At 48.5% G+C, this 18,028-nt stretch overlaps 1 protein-coding gene across 2 annotated transcripts; it reads right to left on the bottom strand.

Moving 5' to 3' along the window:
* Nucleotides 1-575: 575 nt before the first annotated feature.
* On the bottom strand, nucleotides 576-16,160 carry SERPINA12 (serpin peptidase inhibitor, clade A (alpha-1 antiproteinase, antitrypsin), member 12). 2 transcript variants are annotated; one of them, XM_010817279.4, is made up of 5 exons: nucleotides 15,993-16,160; nucleotides 9,476-10,126; nucleotides 7,552-7,822; nucleotides 3,690-3,837; nucleotides 576-1,062 (listed from the first exon to the last, which is right to left on the bottom strand). In XM_010817279.4, the coding sequence occupies exons 2-5, from the start codon at nucleotides 10,107-10,109 to the stop codon at nucleotides 871-873; spliced, it is 1,245 nt and encodes a 414-aa protein (XP_010815581.1). In that variant the 5' UTR covers nucleotides 10,110-10,126; nucleotides 15,993-16,160; the 3' UTR covers nucleotides 576-870. The 2 variants fall into 2 exon arrangements, with proteins under 2 accessions (XP_010815581.1, NP_001070985.1); NM_001077517.1 differs by having other exon boundaries at nucleotides 15,821-16,015.
* Between the last annotated feature and the right edge of the window lie 1,868 nt (nucleotides 16,161-18,028).

Genomic DNA, 18,028 nt, shown 5'->3' on the forward strand with positions numbered 1-18,028 from the left:
AACACAGGTGCCCTCTAGTGGTTATAGGCAGACCCTGCATGGCCATGCTTTCTGGGTAGGTGAACCGAAATGATTAACTCTTCAGCTGAGCTTGCTGACAGGTTCAAACTTCATGCTCTCCATGCTGTGCCCAAAATAGCGGCTCTGGAGTCAGACAAACCTTGTGCTGGGTCTCCTGGCTACTGCTACTCTGGGTTTCATCCGCCTAATGCTGGACCAGCCCCACTGCTGTTTTGTCATCTGCCTGGATGCTTGGCTGAGCACAAAGCTCCCAAGGGGACCCTGTGCGGAGGATATCTGTGTAGCTCACATGCCAAACACCCCAAGCCAAGGGCTCACAAAGGGGAGCTAACTCTTCTCAAGTGGTGTGCTAGCCTCCTCGGAGCCCTGGAGAAGTATCATTGTCCTCAGTCTTGGTCTAGTTCTATGGGGAAACATAAGTGCGGAGAGCATATGACTTTCCCAAAGACTCTTTGTTTCTGAGATTTGAGCCCAGGTCTCCTTCACTCTGAACCCCAGGCGGGTACTCTCCTTGGCTCACAGCATCCCCATATTATCCACCAACAGTCAGCAGATCTTGGGAGTGTTTTTTATTAAATCATAAAACCCCTCTGCCTACCAGGGGCGGGGGAGAAGGTTACTATCAACTGGGTGGGAATGGGGCATCTAATCCTGAAATTTGAATGGGCGGTGAGGGGGCTAAGGGGGGGAAATGGGGCCCAGAAGCCAGTGGTGCTGCCTCTTTGGACGGTGGTGTGGAGAGCTCAGGATAATGTGAGATGAGATGAGAAAGTCCCTGTGGTCTCAAGGAGACAAAACGCATCCAACCCCAGGACATAGCTGGGGTCTGCAGGAGGTCGGGTTTCTGCCTTATCTCCCAGAAGGATTAACAATCTTTCCAAAGAAGAGCAGGTTATTCATTTTAGTCTCCCAGATCATCAGCAGGAAGCGGTGGTTTATCTTGACCCTAATCGGTGTCTCCATGGGCAGCGTCTGCGCTCCGGAGCCCGCGGCTCCCTCTGTGCCCTTCTCATCCATCTTCAGGGTAGCCTTGTGCACCGCCTGCAGGAAACGGGAGTAGGGTCAGTGCTTGGGAAGCCACTTGGAGGCTCTGGATAGGCAAAAGCTAACAAGAGGCTGTGGAACAGAGCACTTGCATGCGTGCTAAGTCGCTTCAGTCCTGTTCGACTCTTTGTGACCCTATGAGTGGTAGCCCACCAGCCTCCCCTGTCCATGAGATTCTCCAGGCAAGAGTGCTGGAACAGGTTGCCATGCCCTCCTCTGGGGGATCTTCCCAACCAAAGGATCAAATCCTCTTCTCTTACTTCTCCTGCTTTGACAGGCAGGTTCTTTACCACTAGCACCACCAGGGAAACCCTTGAAATGAAGTATTTCCTGCCATATCAATAAACAAGGATGTCAGAGCCATCAGCTATTCCGGCCCTCCAGATGGGACTTCCTGAGCCTGGGGGGCACTCAGAAAGAACAATGCCTAGGATCCAATGATGGTCAAGGAACTAAGGATGTGAAAAATCAAATCACAGGATGCTGGCCCCAGATAGCTGAGATACATATGAAAGGAATGATTTCAGTGAAGCCAGACTCTTGCATCTTCCCAGACAGAAAAACAGTAAATTCCTTAACTTGAAATCTCTGGTTTTCCTTAATTAACAATAATCTTTTGATGTTCAGACTACCTGCCCCTTGTCACCAACTTCTATATAACCTAACTCCTTCACCCCGCCACACCCCTACTTCCTCTGAACAGTTTTCTCAGGGTTACTTGAGATGCTGTCTTCCAGGCTTGCAGTCCTAAAAATTCCCACCGAATAAACCATAACTCTCAACTTGGAGACTGTGACTATCTTTTAAGTCAACAAGGCTCAGAGAAGAAGAGGCCTCTGCCTGAGTCACCCGGTAACTTGACTGGTGCCAGTGACCCCAGGGCTCACGGCTGCTCTGCTGTCATCAGTTAAGGATACTCAACAAGCAGATGCAGCTTGAAAGAAAAAGTGATGCAGGAGAACATCAGTTACTGGGAGGGGAGACGGAGTGGGATTTTCTATGTTTCCCAAGACTCTCAGGGATTCATCAATGGTAGTAATTGCAGAAAGGCTGTGCTGAACTTTAGCTGGATGGGAGGGAGGTGAAGGCACCCCTGGCCCAAAGCAGCCAGCCCCTCTGGACTCCTTTCATCCTCCTGGTGGAATGTTAAGAGGGAGTCTGATTCCAGGGTGGCTGTTAGAGATAACTCAGGCCCCAGATCCACCCCAAAGGTATCAACATCCGTGAGGAAGTAATGGACACTGGAAAATTGATGGGCTTCTGTTAAATATTGATACATTTCACTCCATTCTGCTGCTGCTAAGTCCCTTCAGTCATGTCCAACTCTTTGTGACCCCATGGACTGTAGCCCACCAGGCTCCTCTGTCCATGGAATCCTCCAGGAAAGAACACTGGAGTGGGTTGCCAGGCCCTCCTCCAGGGGATCTTCCTAACTCAGGAATAGAACCCGAGTCTCTTACATCTCCTGCGTTGGCAGGTGGGTTCTTTACCACTAGCGTCATCTCACTCTGTTCTACAGAATGCTAATTATTTTACTGGCAAGTCAATAGTTGATGTCTACACATAGAATCACAGCTGTCAACTCCAGCCCCTAGACTCCACGCCTTCTCACCTCCCAGCCTCAGGCTGAGGTGCTTTCCTCCTGGAAGATCTTCCTCCCACCTGTCTCTGCTTGCTGAAATCTTCCCCGATCTCAGTGCCTTTTGAACCTCAAAGTACGATTGCCATAAAAGTATGGATAAATTTGAATTTCCAGTTAAATTTGAATTTCAGATAAATGATGAAATTTTCAGCGTAAGTATATCCCATGCAATATTTAGGCTATACAAAAAAACATTCATTCATCACTTATATGAAATTTGAATTTCGCTGATGTCCTGTGTTTTATTAATTTAAGATTTTTTTTTAAACGTGGACCATTTTTAAAGTCTTTACTGAATTTGTTACAACATTGCTTCTGGTCTATGTTTTGGTTTCTGGGGTCATGAGGCATGTGAAATCTTAGATCCCCGGCCAGGGACTGAACCCTAACCCCCTGCATTGGAAGGCGAAGTCTTAACCACTGGACCACCAGGGCAGTCCCTGGTGTGTTGCAGTCTGTCTGCTACATCTGGGCGCCTCCCCCCACCATCTGGTCCTTCTGACTGTCACCAGCAGGCAGGGGCTCAGCCTTGCTGGAGACCAAGGGGTCCTTAGCTTGCTTATCTCTACATTATGTAGAAAAATGTTCACAACTTACTCCTCACAAGCCTGGGTCACTTGTAGGCCTGATGACTGCTCCAAGCCTCCATCCATTGTTGCACTGAACCAACTTCCAAAGTAGGACTAGGAGATCGACAGGTCTGATTTTGAAGACTAGAAACATGAGGCTTGGGAGGGTACGTGATTTGCCCAGGATGGACAGGGAGGCCTGGCGTGCTGTGACTCATGGGGTCGCAAAGAGTTGGACACGACTGAGCGACTGAACTGAACTGAACTGATAGGTGGTTCGGGGCAGTCAGGCTTGGCCTGACTGGTGGGGGCACTCTTGGCTCATGCAGCTGCTGTGAGAGTGTGTCTGGCCCGGGGCGGTAAGGCGGGTCCCTGAGCTGGAGGAGGGCCGCATCCCGGCCAGGCAGGCTTACCTCGTCCACTTTCAGGTTCCGATGAGGGGAGATCCTGGTGAGATCACCGTGTTCCTCAAAGATTTTGCTGATGCCCAGGTGGGAAAGCATCTTCTTCAGGTCGTAGCTACTGGTGATGGTCAACCTGGGCACAAACACATCTGCGACCCTAGGGAGGACAAAGTGACAAAGATGAACAGCGGGGCCCTGCCGTTTTTCCAGGCAGGCTTTAGGATGGTGACGAGGCATCTGGCCTCCCAGCCCCCGAGGTCTCAGAATTTTTCTCTATCCACAGAATAAAGAGAGACTCCTTAAGCCTGGACTTAAAAAAAAAATTTAGTTGTGCCGGGTGGGGTCTACTTCCCTGACCAGGGATTGAACTGGGGCCTCCTACATCAGGAGCTCAACCTTAACCACAGGACCATCAAAGAAGTCTCCTGGGATGGGTTGTTAAAACATCCAGGCTCTCTGACTTGTGTTCTTATTTTTCTATCAAACTACCCGAGCCCTCATCCACAGCAATGTCCCCGAGCCCCCCTGTCTCAGGACCCCTTCAGGGCAGCCATGGAGGGTCTCTCCACTATAGCCTCAGCCACACCCATGCGCTGAGCTGATGCCAGCAATCTGGTGCTCTCGAGGTAGCAAGGCCCTGAGATGGGAAGCTGGCAGAACTGAGTTCAGATCTACTCTGCCTTCCAGGAGCTCTGTGGTTGGGATCAGATGATGTCACCTCTTTAAGCCATTTGTATGAAAATGAGGACGGTGACCATGGCAACCACAGACCAGAAGGGGCTAAAGTGCGTGCCTCGAGCGTCCTGCTTCGGAGGCTCAGCAGTCAGAGAGCAAGTGTTCATCCTCTCAGCCTTGAATGAGCCGCTTCAGATTCTCTGTGGTTGGGACCTGGGTTGGCGTCCCTGCCCTGGGGTCAGCCGTGCTGAGGCCCCTGTGGAACCTGGGTTCCTGTCCACGGGGTCACGGACCCCGTTTCTTTCTGCCTCTCCAAGGACCTCATTCCTGCCTATGTTTTCTTTTCCTCCTGCACAGTCCATAAATGCCTTCTACTGGACCGCCCTCAGTGGCAGACCGCAGGCTCGAACAACCCTCGTCCTCAGTTCAAAAGCAAAATCAATTCCCTTGGCCTCTAGTCACGTCTTCAGCTTCCAGCCCACGTCTTTCTTTCAGAGCAGAGAGGAAAAAAAACAAAACAAAACTTGTCCTCCCATTATTTGTTGCTGTTGTCTCTCAGTTGCTAAGTAGTATCCGACTCTTTTGCGACCCCATGGACTGCAGCCCCCCAGGTTCCTCTGTCTGTGGGATTTCCCAGGCAAGAATACTGGAGTGGGTTGCCATTTCCTTCTCTACGGGATTGTCTGCACCCAGGGATCGAATCCACGGCTCCTGTGCTGGCAGGCAGATTCTTTACCACTGAGCCACTAGGGAGCCCACTTTCATTATTGGCTCACACCATTTTCCAGAGCGGCCACTGACCTTGGCTTGTTAGAGCCAGAGGCCAAAAATCAGGAAGTGGCACTTGATAGTCAATCCATTCTGAAGCATTCCCACCCAGATCCATGCCCTCTGCCCTCCCCTCCATCCCTGGGTGCTCCTTCTCTCATCCTTTGCTGGCTCCACCTCCTCGCCTGTCGCTCACCATTGAAGTGCTCCCAGCCTGCCTCCCACCAGGTCCTCCTTTCTTTTGTTTTTTTTTTCCCCCATCATCTGTTCTGTCTTTTTTCCCTCTTGGGGGATTTCATTCTGCGCCTTGGATTTTAACATCCACAATAGGCCCAATGACTCTCAAACTTACCCTTCCACTTATCTGTTCATTTGACACAAGCTTATTTAGTGCCTACTGTATACCAGGCTCTGTTCTACATGCTTAGATGCATTTAGAACAGGCAAAAATCCATGCTCTTGAACTTGTGCTCTACTAGGGAAGAAAGACAATAAAACCATCACAACAAAAGGGAGACAAAGAGTAGATACATGGACTGGGAGTCTCAGTAAATGCCATGGGAAAAATACACAGATTGACTTGGGGATCAGGAATGCTGGAGTAAAGGGAAAGGCTGAGCAAGCTTTCAAGGGGGCAGAGGAGTCCGGCAAGTTTCTTTTTTGCGTGTGTGTGGTTATTATTATTTTTTTTTCTGAACGAAATGGGGAGTCATAGTAGAGTTAGACTTTATCATTCAGAAATAGAATTTCTCTCCCATGAGCTGGCAGCTAAATCTGGATATCTAAGACGCGTTCTTCAATTTCTCCAAAGACTTGTTCCCATGTGAAGGAAACTCTGTTGGTTCACTTATCACTCATGGACAGCCCAGCTCAGTCCTAGCATTGTGTCTGCCTCTCTTAGAACCCTCCGCCACTCCTGACAGCATGTTGGGCTTGGCAGAGGTTCTCAGAAAAGGACTTTTGGATGGAGAATTATGGTGGAGCCAAGGTGGAAGAGAGAACAAAAGGACCAAGGAGATATCCTGACATTGTTTCTACCAAAGTGGAAGCTCCCCTTTCCGTCTCATAGACCCACGGAAATGGAGCAGGGCCCTGTGGTCTCTTCCCTGCACGTCCTCCACCTGCTTTTTGTCTGTGGGAAAACTTTAGCCAAAGAATAAGTTTAATCAGAGAAGTGAGAAAAAGGCAGAAACAAAGGAAGGCAGTCAAATGAGACCAAATAATTATAGCTTAATCATCAAACAAGGTCAAAGACTTTTAGTTCTTCTCAAGGGTTCAGATAATATTCTGAACCATATCCTTTGAGCTGTCTTGTAGATACTGACAATGCTACCAGGTAGAAGCAGCTAGCTACATGATGATCAGACGATAGCCATGACACAAGTGGTCACAGTTCCGAGAACTGGCCTCAAAGAAAAGGGAACAAACCAACCCTGGATCTGAAGACTTAAAACAATCAAGATGATGATCAGACCACTGATGACCAATTTCAACATGACTGCCAGAGGTTTCTGCATGGAGCCCCCTCCCTTCTTCTATAAAAGCTCTTGGTCACTGATTGTCAATCGGCCTTTAGACAGCAGTCTGCCCTTCCTCCCATTCCCTGCCCCACTGCTGGCATCCAAAGTAAAGTAAACTTTTCTTCCCATCAATTTGTCTCTTTATTGGCTTTTGAGGAGTGAGCAGCAAGACCTCCAGTTTTGGTAATATCACCATGTCTCCTGGCTGCCACAGACCCTGTCCTAGCCCAGAAGCCTTCAAGGCGCCTTGCAGGTCTACACTGATGTCCACTCCTCAGTTCTTAATTCTAGCTCTCATCCTTCCCAAGAAAAGCTGTCAGTAGGCTCGTGCCTGGGTGAGATTCTGGAGGCTTACCTTAAATCTGTTCTAATTTTATGTTTGAAAAGAAAAGTATTTAGTGACTTCAGTCCCTCAACTATTATTAATACAACTTACTTGGCTCATCCTTCACTGGTTTCATTATGACACCACGGTTGAAAACATCCTATGTACAATGTACAACTCACAGCTCCCTTTGACACCCCACTTGGGCTTGTCCTCACCTAGGACACCTCACCTAGGGTTTCTCCTCCTTCTGCCTAGGATTCTGTCTCTCCTCATCCTTCCGTATGTACTGCTATTCAGCCTTGAAGATGTGGCACCAATGCCACCTACTCCATGAAGCCCTCCCTGATCACCACTGCCCACCAAGTTGCTTCATCCTCTGCACTCTTACAATGTTTAAGTATCTACATTTCTATGACTTGTTCTCTAGCATACTTCCTACCAAAATATAAATTCATCATGGAGCCCAGAATGGGCTTATCCATGGGGTAAGAGCTCAATGAATCTGAGAAAGAAGAAGCAAAGACAATGGAGGAGAGGGAGGAAGACGGAAGGTACTGCATACGTTAGGCACCCTCCTTACCTTCGTACGAGTAACTTCTTCCATCTGGCAAAAGTGTCCGGCCCCAGGGCTTGCTCCACTTGCTTCATTCTGCCCTCCTCAGGAAGAACAAAGATGGCCGTGAAGTTGCTCTGGTAAGGTATTTCCAGGATGGTACAGGAAAGCTGGTCGTCATGCCCCACTTTATACATGCCCACATGGAACATCATGGGCACCTTCACGGTCTTGTTTCTGTCCAGAATGAAATCTTCCTCTTTCGTTTCCTTTGGGTCAAACTCATGTTGCCACCTGGCTTAAGATGGAAGAATAACAGAGTGATGTAAGTGTCCTGAGGGAGAAGGGGCTACTGGATCCTGTTAACCATGGGGTCTCTGTCCCCACGGACTTAAAGAAGGAGTTTGGTTGCTCTGGTGTATCAGAGCTGGTGCACAGGAATCCTTGGCCTCATGCCATGCCCTGAACACCTCAGGGGACGTGAGCTTGGTCCCAGTTATCATTTATTCCAGTCAAGCCAAGACCAGGGCTGCTGACTAAGAGGGGAACTTCAGACTGCCCCAAGACTCAAGGCTCCTGAGGCTGAGAAAGCCTGTGGATTCTGTTACAGAAGCAGACCCTGGATCACACTTAGTGGGGGCTATTTGGGTCTGAGTGAAAATTCTCACACCTACTCCAAGCAGCCCTGGAGAAGCCCCTCTCATGTAGGACTAAGAAAACTAAACTAACAGACTGCCCTTGGGAGCATGCTGAAGTGCAGTGAACTCTTAAAACTGGGCATTTTGATTCTCTATTTTTGACCCAGAGACCTCTCTGATGGCATAAACTCAGACCTGGGTCTCTTCACTTACTACCCTCAGAGCCCCCAATATAAGGCCCTTAGGTCCAACTCCCCAAGCTCAAATGTCTGGCTTTATTGCCAGACAAAACCTTGGTCAAGTGTCTCAACCTCCCTGGGTTTCAGTGTCCTTGTTTGCCAGCTGGGAGTATTGATGGGAATCTCACAGGGCTGCTGTGAGACTCGGTGGGGAAGGGCAGCACAGCTCAGTGACTGCGGGTAGGTAAGTGTTGAGTGGATGCTAGGCACCGTCACATCACTGTCGCTATGGTTCTTGCTGTCATACAGAGGACGTAGGGACTTTGGGAAATTCCTAATTTTCCTTTCTTCCCTGCTTTGGACAGTCTACCATTAGCCCTCCTGTTTTACCCCATAACCATCAATCTCCTTGTGGATTTTGGGAGAGCTGAACTTCCATATTCAGGATCATGTTGTTGACAGCCCCAACAGCCTTGCCTGGTCCTAGGGATGTTGGCTTCTCATTCTCACCTATGTTGGCCAACATTTGTGTGTGTGTGCTGTGACTGGGTGTGTATCGTGTGGTAGATGCAGCTTGAATTAGGGAATATACTTTCATCTTCTTTTTCAATACCTCACCCTCAGACTTGTGGAGTCTATAACATATGGTGAGAAGACCAAGGCACCTACCAATGTGATCATGGTCACAGTGTGACCATCAACACGGTCACCATCCTGGGCATCTACTTGGAGTTATGAAAACCATAGCCATCAGGTCAAGAGAAGTGGATTCTACTCCTGACTTTCATTAGCTGGCTTTGTAGCTTTGAGTAAATTAATTAATCTCGCTCTGAATTTCACTTTCCTGATCTAAGAAATGGGGAAAAGGATGACACTTCAACCTCTACAACCAATGTTGTCTTAGGATAATCAGTAACCATAAAAATGCACATATGAGGCATTCATTTATCATTCATTTTCACTTTGAATCCTAATAACCACCCTATCAGCTATGTATCAAGGTACTCCTTTTTCAGACACGAGAAGTAGGATTCAAAGAGAGCAATTACATGTGACTTCAGGGTCACAGAGCAAGTAAGTGGACAACCATTGAATCTGACTCAAGTCTACATGCCAACATACTCTAAGCCTTACCTCGAAAGAAAATATAGTTGATAAGAAGCATCACAGTGCCAGGGTCTATATTCTTGACTAGGTTGTTGATTTTCCCCTGGGTTTTCTGACTGACATAGTTATTGATCTGCTTCTGAGCATTTTCTGAGTTCCGGAAGTTGGTGGGGATGGTGTCTGCCTTGTACATATTCCTGACTTCTGTCAGAAACTTCTGCTTGGGCTTTACCTTCTGGTCAATAAACAAGGCATTCCCGAGCCCCAGCCTTTGGTCCTGGTTCCTCTGATTCAGCCTGTGGATGAGGTAATGGAAGGCTTCATGGAGGTCTTTCTCAGGGATGTTCCTGAAGTTGAAGCCCTCCTTGATCTCAGCCAGGGTGGAGTCCTGGGCACCCAGAGACAGCATGGAGAAGGCCATAGAGATGCTCCAGGGGGAGAATAAGATGTTATTGTCAGGGCTGCTGAAGGACAGTTTCTTAAACAGCTTGAGTCCAAAGTCTGCGTTTCGCTTTGCGAGCTCTTGAGCTGTCCCCTTTCCCTTCTCTACTTGGCCCTGACTCACAGCTTCATGATTCTCTGGAGAGAAGTTGGACTTCAGAAGACCTTCCACAGTGAGGAGGCCAGCCAGAAGCAGGCCCAGGCCCAGAAAGGGGTTCATTTTTCTTGGAGCTTGTCCTGTTGAGTAGTAGACCCAAGGTTAGCAGAAAAGAGAACAAAAGAACTCCATTACCCCTGTCTTATCCACAAGGAAGACCAATGAAAGAAGTGATACTGTGACCAGCGTGTACTGGGCATAGCAGTTCATAAATGCTTTGACATTCATTACAACGTCTAGCCTTTGCAATCACCTCGGAGACTAGAAATGATGACATGAATAAGAAGTCTGAGTGTAGAGGATAGCTCTTGCTCACCCCTTCCCATGTCTTACAGTAACAGGATCTCAGTTCGTTTAAGGAATTGCTTCCTTCTCTACACTGGATCACAGTAAGAATAATCCATGGTGTGGGCATCTGACCCAAGCTAAGTCATCATAGTACTCCATCCCCCTGCCACCGAGTACTTAAGGAATGAGAAGGGGACAAAAGTCGGATCAATCAGTGTCTTTCTTTGAGAATGCAAAGTCCATTTTATCTCTGGGGTAACTGGCTTAATGTTAAAACCTGGGACCTGAATGTGAACAAGACATCCACATATAGAAGGAAAGGTGAGAGAGAGAGACAGAGAGAGAGATGGAAAGACAGACGGAAGGAGAGAAAGGAGAATATGTATTTGGTGACATCTTTGAAGTTCCTGGATTGACCTTTACCTGCAGCCCACCCACTTCCATTTTTCCAAGTTATAAGAGCAAATGAATATCCCTTTTAGAGCTGGCTGGCTTGAGTTGGTTTATTTTTCCTTACAACCAGAGCTAAATTTTCCTAGAGAGGAGAGGGGAGCTGTGAGCTGGTAGCAGCCAATGCTCACAGCATCACCAGCCCCAGGGACGTGCACCAGTTAGGCTCCTTTCAATTGACTGAAAGAGAGAATAAATGAAGAGTGACCCATGGACAGAGGAGCCTGGTAGGCTGCAGTCCATGGGGTCGCTGGGAGTCGGACACGACTGAGCAACTTCACTGTCACTTTTCACTTTCATGCATTGGAGAAGGAAAAGGCAACCCACTCCAGTGTTCTTGCCTGGAGAATCCCAGGGACGGGGGAGTCTGGTGGGCTGCTGTCTATGGGGTCGCACAGAGTCGGACACGACTGAAGCAACTTAGCAGCAACAGCAGCAGCACAAGGCCTCACCGAGGAGAGCCCCATATCCTCACTTTTTTCATGCCCCCAAACCCTCTATGCCCAGGTCCTGTGGATACAGCCATCTTCACAGCAGACATGAGTCTTCAGGAAGCTTGGGACCCTGTGTCTGAAAATTCTATTAGATACTGCCTTTGCTTGCCATGATCCCTTTCTGTCTTCCAAAGGAAACTTTTTTTCAGGTATCTACCCTTCCCTTGGGAAGCTCACATTCCTCAGGGACAGGACCCCAACTCCACCTCTAAGGATAGCCCTGAATGGGGCAGGTAACCTCCACTCTTCTACTGCTGACCGGGGCCTGAGCCAGGCCTAATCCAGTCAGCGCACAGAGAGTTTCTCTTGTTAGTTTTCAGAGAGGGACAGAGGACTTAAGTGATCCAGTGAGGGGGTATCTCAGGGTTCCTTGCTGGAATGTTGGGGTGCTGTTTTCCTCTCTCCTCCTCTGGATGTCCTGACCAGGGAGATGTAGACCCAGGGACTACCATAGCCCTTAGTCCCATGAGGGGAATGACTCCAGGGCAAACCCAGAACATAAATAGGGTGCCTACAAGGGCTTTGCTGAGAAACTGAGGTTGGGGTCCCAGAGTAAGCTCACCTAGAGCCCACTGTACCCTAAGACTTTCCATGATGCCAGTGTGTGATATGTGGTCAGTTACCTCAAGGCGAAAGAATCCTAGCAAATGCAAGTTTTGTTTTATTTCAAATGTTGGGACTACCGGGCAGACAAGAGTCTTGACTCTGATGTGTGACACTGAGGAAGCGCCTTCCCCTCTCTGAGCCTGGGTGATCTTCAAATACCTTTCACTCCTAATGACTCACTGTTTAGTAAAAATTAAAGACAGTCAGTGATGAACCAGGGCTCCAGGGGCTGTCTGAAAATAGAGTATAGAAATGAAGATCAGTAAAATTCCCAGGGTTGTTTCAGATAAAGGGAAGAGAACAAGAAAATGGAAAAGATTCAGTGTCTCAGGGTAGTGGGCTGGACCGTACAAAGACTGCCTGGATTAAAAATAGAAGTTTTTCCTATCCAGAGGGGCAGGCCACGTATGCATTATTTTCCAATGCCTGGGAATGAAGAAGTGAGGACATGGCTGTCAAGGAGCTGAGAGAACACTTTAGCAGCAGGATGACCAGCCAGGTGGGTTGGGAAGCGGTGTGAGCACCTTGCCCTGGGAGCCGAGCACGGATCAGGGCAGGACAGGGCCAGAACTTGGAGCAGGGAAAGGAAACTGCTGGAACTCCATCCCGGAAGCACAGATGACTCACATGCATAGTTCTACAGTGATGCCCTGTCAGTGACCCCCAAAGTCGATTCCCTACTTCACTGAGTTTCAGGAATAAGATCTGACTATTGGAATAAGACCTGGAGAAGGGAATGGCTACCCACTCCAGTATTCTTGCCTGGAGAATTCCATGGACAGAGGGGCCTGATGGGATACAGTCCATGGGATTGCAAGAGTTGGACACGACTGAGTGACTAACACACTCACAGGGCATAGGAAGTCTGGATATTGGTCTTCTCTGGCTTATGTGTTTGTTCAGTGGCTCCCCAGAAAACTTTACAGAGCCTCCACATTTGCATCTAATAAATGGGGAAGGAGTGATATCTTACCCTTCTCCCCATTGGATGCTGCTAATCAGCTCGCTGCGCCCACCCCTTAGGACACAGCCCACCCTGCCAAGCCTTAGTGTCCCCTGCCTCTGTAACCTGTGTCACAGCGGTCCCCACAGGCCTCCACTTAGGCTCATGGAGTGCTGACAGTCTGGCCTTCCTCCCCTGCAAGCAGCCCACTCTACCCCCCAGTTCTGGGCCCTTCCGTCTGTCATCACAGGCCCTAAACCAACCTGAACTCATCAGATGGGTACCAGTCCCAGATGCCTGAAGAGGCCACTTTTTTTTATCCCATCAATTAAAATACCTGAGGGACTGGTTATTTCCCAATAAGTTGATAGATTGTCCAAGTTGAGCAAGTCTTTGCTCATTTTTATTTTGGGGTGTGTGTATTTGGTAGTCAATCGAAATACTGGGTTGGTCAAAAAGTTTGTTTGAATTTTTCCATAACATTCTACGGAAAAACACGAGTGAACTTTTTGGTCAACCCAATAAAATAGGTAAATAGAATAACGGAAAAGAGCAAACTAGAAACCTAACTTTGTGGACTACACAGGGGGCAGATAAATCTGTAGCAGAATTTCAGCTCATCTGTGACCATCTTGGTTTTACATTTCTTAGTAATGTGGGGAAAAAAATTTCTTCTCTTACTAGTAGTAATAGCATGGCATGGACTCAGGACTTACTTATCCTAAAGACAGATCCAAACCAAATATATTCCAGGTATAAACCTGAAGCCCTTTGGACTAGCAGTTCAGGTGCTTGAAGTCTACATATGGGGTGGGGTAGGTTTACTCATGGAAGGGCAAGGCAGCCGGCACTGCATTTACCCGCAACACCATCCTGCCAAGCCCAGTAACTGGAATCTCCTTATCACAGCAACTCAGGGAGGGCGTGAAAGTGAAACTGTTAGCTGCTCAGTCGTGTCTGACTCTTTGCAACCCCATGGACAATGGTCCACTGGTCTCCTCTGTCCCTGGAATTCTCCAGGCAAGAATACTGGAGTGGATTGCCATTCCCTTCTCCAGGGGATCTTCCTGACCCAGGAACTGAACCCAGATCTCCTGCACTGTAGGCAGATTCTTTACTGTCTGAGTTACCAGAGGGCAGTGAGCTAAAATAGCACTTTTAACAATAAGAATAGTTGTGATTTTGCAAAGTGCTTTCATCCTTGTTATCACCAGTAGTTTGAGGAAACAGCACTAACAAAGGGAGCACACACAGGGTACAGCAGAATGGTTCCATGCATGGAGCTTCGGAGCCATTGTCTTCAAAGAGAAAAGACCTCCACCCACCCTCCCCAGATCTCCAGTCTCCTCCCTGTCTGCTCTATTTCTCTTCCCTGTGATAAAACCGAGCAACAAGGAAAAGTTTAGGTGGTATCCGTCCTCAAGTCAAAGTTTAGGATGCTTGGGGCAAGCTCCCATCCCCTAAAACTCGAGCCCTAATGCGTGAGAGCCACCAGCCCAAGGGCTGCACTCAAGTGAGGGGGTTGTTGTTGTTGTTCAGTCACTGAATCGTGTCCAGCTCTTTGTGACCCCATGGACTTCAGCACACCAGGCTTCCCTGTCCCTCACCATCTCCCAGAGGTGGTGGGGGTCTCTGTCTTCAAAGGCTGGACACAGGCATCCTGCTCCATCCCAAGGAAGCCCAGGCCCTCAGAGATCCCAGCTTTTCTCCAAGCCTTTCCAAAGTTCTCCATAGAGTGCACAAGACCTGGATAAACTCAGAAGGCACCTGATGGACCCTTCCTTCCTAAAGATGTGCCTTAGCATCCCAAAAGACCAGCACAAAAGTCCCACACCAGAGGAGACATCTCAGGCATGCTCTGTGGTCCAACCTGCTTTAAGGGATTGATATTGTTAAAAGAGATCACTCTGGACATATTAGAAGTTATTATTTTTAAAAGCAAGTTTAGAACTCAGTGGAGGTGAGACATATCCTCCTTCCCTTGTTGGAAGTGACAGAAGACCGACCCATGAAAGAACTCTAGTGACTATGGCAACAGACTTCATTCTCCTTCCCGGGAAGAAGAGGCTGAAACACAGGTCCATCATCTCATCTCTGGATTTACCCTGGAGATTTCTGCTTTCATCTTTTTAAGAATTATTTTGAGCCCTTGCTATGCATTAGGCACTAGGGCATTTGAGCAGTCCCCAAGAAGTGGTCCATGCCAATGCTGCTGACTAGCCCATGGTCTCCTTTGAAACCCAAGCATGGAGCTCCCTCTATTAAGGCAGTGCCAACAGCCATCCCCAAAGACTTCTCCAAATCCTCAACCACTTTCCAGTTCTTTGCCTAGCCTGTTCCTCCTACCTTATGACTTCATTCTAGGATGAGGGACTATGTGGGTTGAATGACCATCGACTTTGGGCCACTTGTGCTATAAAGGGAAAACCAAGGCCCTGAGTGGACAAAGGAGCTATCTGAGGTCAAAACATGCATTCTGATGGGTCAGAACAGGGATCTAATCTATTAAGACAATTCTGCAAAAATTCATGAGATGGGCTGCTTGGCCTCACTTTCTCCATGGAATAGTTGTTGTTTGTTGTTCAGTCGGCCAACTCATGTCCAACTCTTTGTGACCCCATGGTCTATAGCACGCCAGGCTCTCCTGTCCTTCAGTCTCTCCTGGAGTTTGCTCAAACTCATGTCCATTGAGTCAGTGATACCATCCAACCATCTCATACTCTGTCACCCCCTTCTCCTCCTGCCCTCACTCTTTCCCAGCATCCGAGTCTTTTCCAATGCTGGAATAGTACATGGATGGATGCAGCCTCTGTCCTTGGGAAGAGATAAAGATACACAAAAAGCTCACAGACAGGACTGGCTATGGCCAGAACTACAGGGAAGACACAGACCCGATTTGGAAGGGTCTCTTGATCTTCCTAGGCAATCCCCATCCCCACACCCTCTAGAAAAGCACAAGAGATAGACATCTGGGAAAATGATCAGGGCCTCACCTGATCAGCACCCTCTCCAAAAGAGGGGTTTCCAAGCTCTAGAACTCCTCCAGAATTTTCTTCTAGACAACGCTTCCAGGACTCGACTGTACCCTCCTTCAAGCTGAAGCAAACTTTGTGTGGAATAAATAAGAAGAAGTTGACCTTTTCAAAGAGAAGGTCTCATACTCACAGTACATTCAGAAGAAATCTACGCAGCCAGACAAATGGATCTGCTTTTCTTGCTTTATTATTTATACTTCCATGGCCTCTTGGAAAAGTAGACCATAGGCCAATAAAATTAGATGGCCTGATTGGGCAGGTGATGGAGGTTCCAAAGTAAAGGCCACACCACTTCCTCCAGGGCTTCTCATCTCAGGAGGCAGCTGCCTGATATTTAGACCACACCCACTGGGGTGTGGCTTCCCTAATGAAGTCCATTCATAACTTTTGCAACTATTATATTTCCCAATCATGCTGGCCCTGCAACCTGGGGTATTCTACAGGTAGATCATTCTGTAGTTCTGATGCTAAATATTCGACCCAAATATCACCACTGTCATCAGTGGGAGGAGGTGGAAAACAGGATTTTCTGGTCTCTAACTCCCGTTTCTTTCTTTTGATAATTTTTTCAGTCTCTTTACGGTTGGCAGTTCTATCAGCTTAGCTTACGTGGAGTCCTTTGAGAGAAGAGAACTCAGAGAGAGATGAATAGACAATTCAGTATATAGTTTTGGTTAGGGAGAAACAGGAATCCAAAATTCACATGGACGTTTGTGATCATTCAAGAAAATTACAAATTGGTTTTTGATGGCATATTTGTAGCTCTGAGTGATGAGACGAGGGTTGGTTTTCTGCCTCCTGGCTTTTCTGTATTTTCCAAGTTGTCCTTCGGAAACAGGTATTACTTTAGAGTTCATTCTAAGAAGATTTAAGATAAGATGGCATTTTTATCTTCTTTATCAGAGGGTGGTGATGATGTCTGAAAATGTTTCAGACCAACTGATGCTGCAATGGATCCAAGGGACCACTTTTCAAGTCTGTTTTCATTAATGAACGCTAATGAGGAGAAAAATCATTTGAATATTCCTTCCCCATTTGGAGGTGTTTCACACTAGGTTCTGTATGAGCAAAGCACCAGGAATTGGGGAGCAGCAAAGCACCAGGAGTTGGGGACAAACAAACCACCAGGAGTTTTCCCTCCTTTGGGATACTACTTTTGTCAGACCTGACTCTCATCCCCAAGAATGTATAGAGCAGGTGACCCAGCAATGACTTCTAGAAGAGAGGTGACCCTGGCTCTTCCCTGAGCTTGGTTCAGCCCCAGACTCGATCACAGACCTGGCTAATCAGGCAGTGGGGATGTGGGCGCCAGATCTCCCGGAAGCAGGAAGCTGCCATCTCTCCTCACTCAGGGAGGTAGGCCCGTCCGCTGTGATGCATCTGGGTCAGGTGAGAGGCCTCCCTGTGTGACTCTGCTCCCTGAGCCCCTGACCGAAGGACAGGCAGACGGGAAGGCGGTCCTGACACTGATGGGCGCTGACAGTCAGCCACACAGACGCCAGCCCAGAATCCAGGTCAGGCCGGAAATAACCCTGCCTGCTAATGACAGGATGAGGCCAGTGGGTGTCTGCCAGCCACACCTGCCGGCCGGGCCCAGACGCGCTCGGTTCCAGGGCAAACTCCCATGAGGATGCATGGGTGAGGCCGGGAGGGTCAGTACCGGGGCGAGTGGGGATGCCCATGGAGCCACTGGGGATGCCCAAGCACACACAGCTCCTAGGGGACAGTAGGTCACAGTGGATGGCAGCCATGGGTGGGCTGGAGGCCAGGCCAGGCACTAAATCTCAGTGAGGAGCCGCCCACCCTTGCCGGAGGAAGCCATATTCAAGTCCTCCATCAGCCAAGGTAGACTTGCAGGGGTAGTGTCAGTGTGGAGCATCAGGGGGTCGGCTACGGGAGGTCCAGCTCCCATCTAGCACCATCGAGGGACCACAGCTTAGACTTGAGGCCTCCCCAGTCCCCTGTGGATAATGGGATTGGAGCCTAGTGTCCATCAATGGCTGGGAGGATAAAGATGACAGTCAAGTCTGGGGACATTGCAGGGAGCTGAGAGATGAGAGGCAATGCCCTGAGACTGGGCAGTGGCTTGAATATGTTTTTACAGCCTGGCCATGTGCAGGGGTGAGAGGGGAGCAAGGAGTTTCCATTTTACCCTTGCTCTTTGGT

Source organism: Bos taurus, chromosome 21, assembly GCF_002263795.3.
Source record: "Bos taurus isolate L1 Dominette 01449 registration number 42190680 breed Hereford chromosome 21, ARS-UCD2.0, whole genome shotgun sequence".
NCBI lineage: Eukaryota > Metazoa > Chordata > Mammalia > Artiodactyla > Bovidae > Bos > Bos taurus.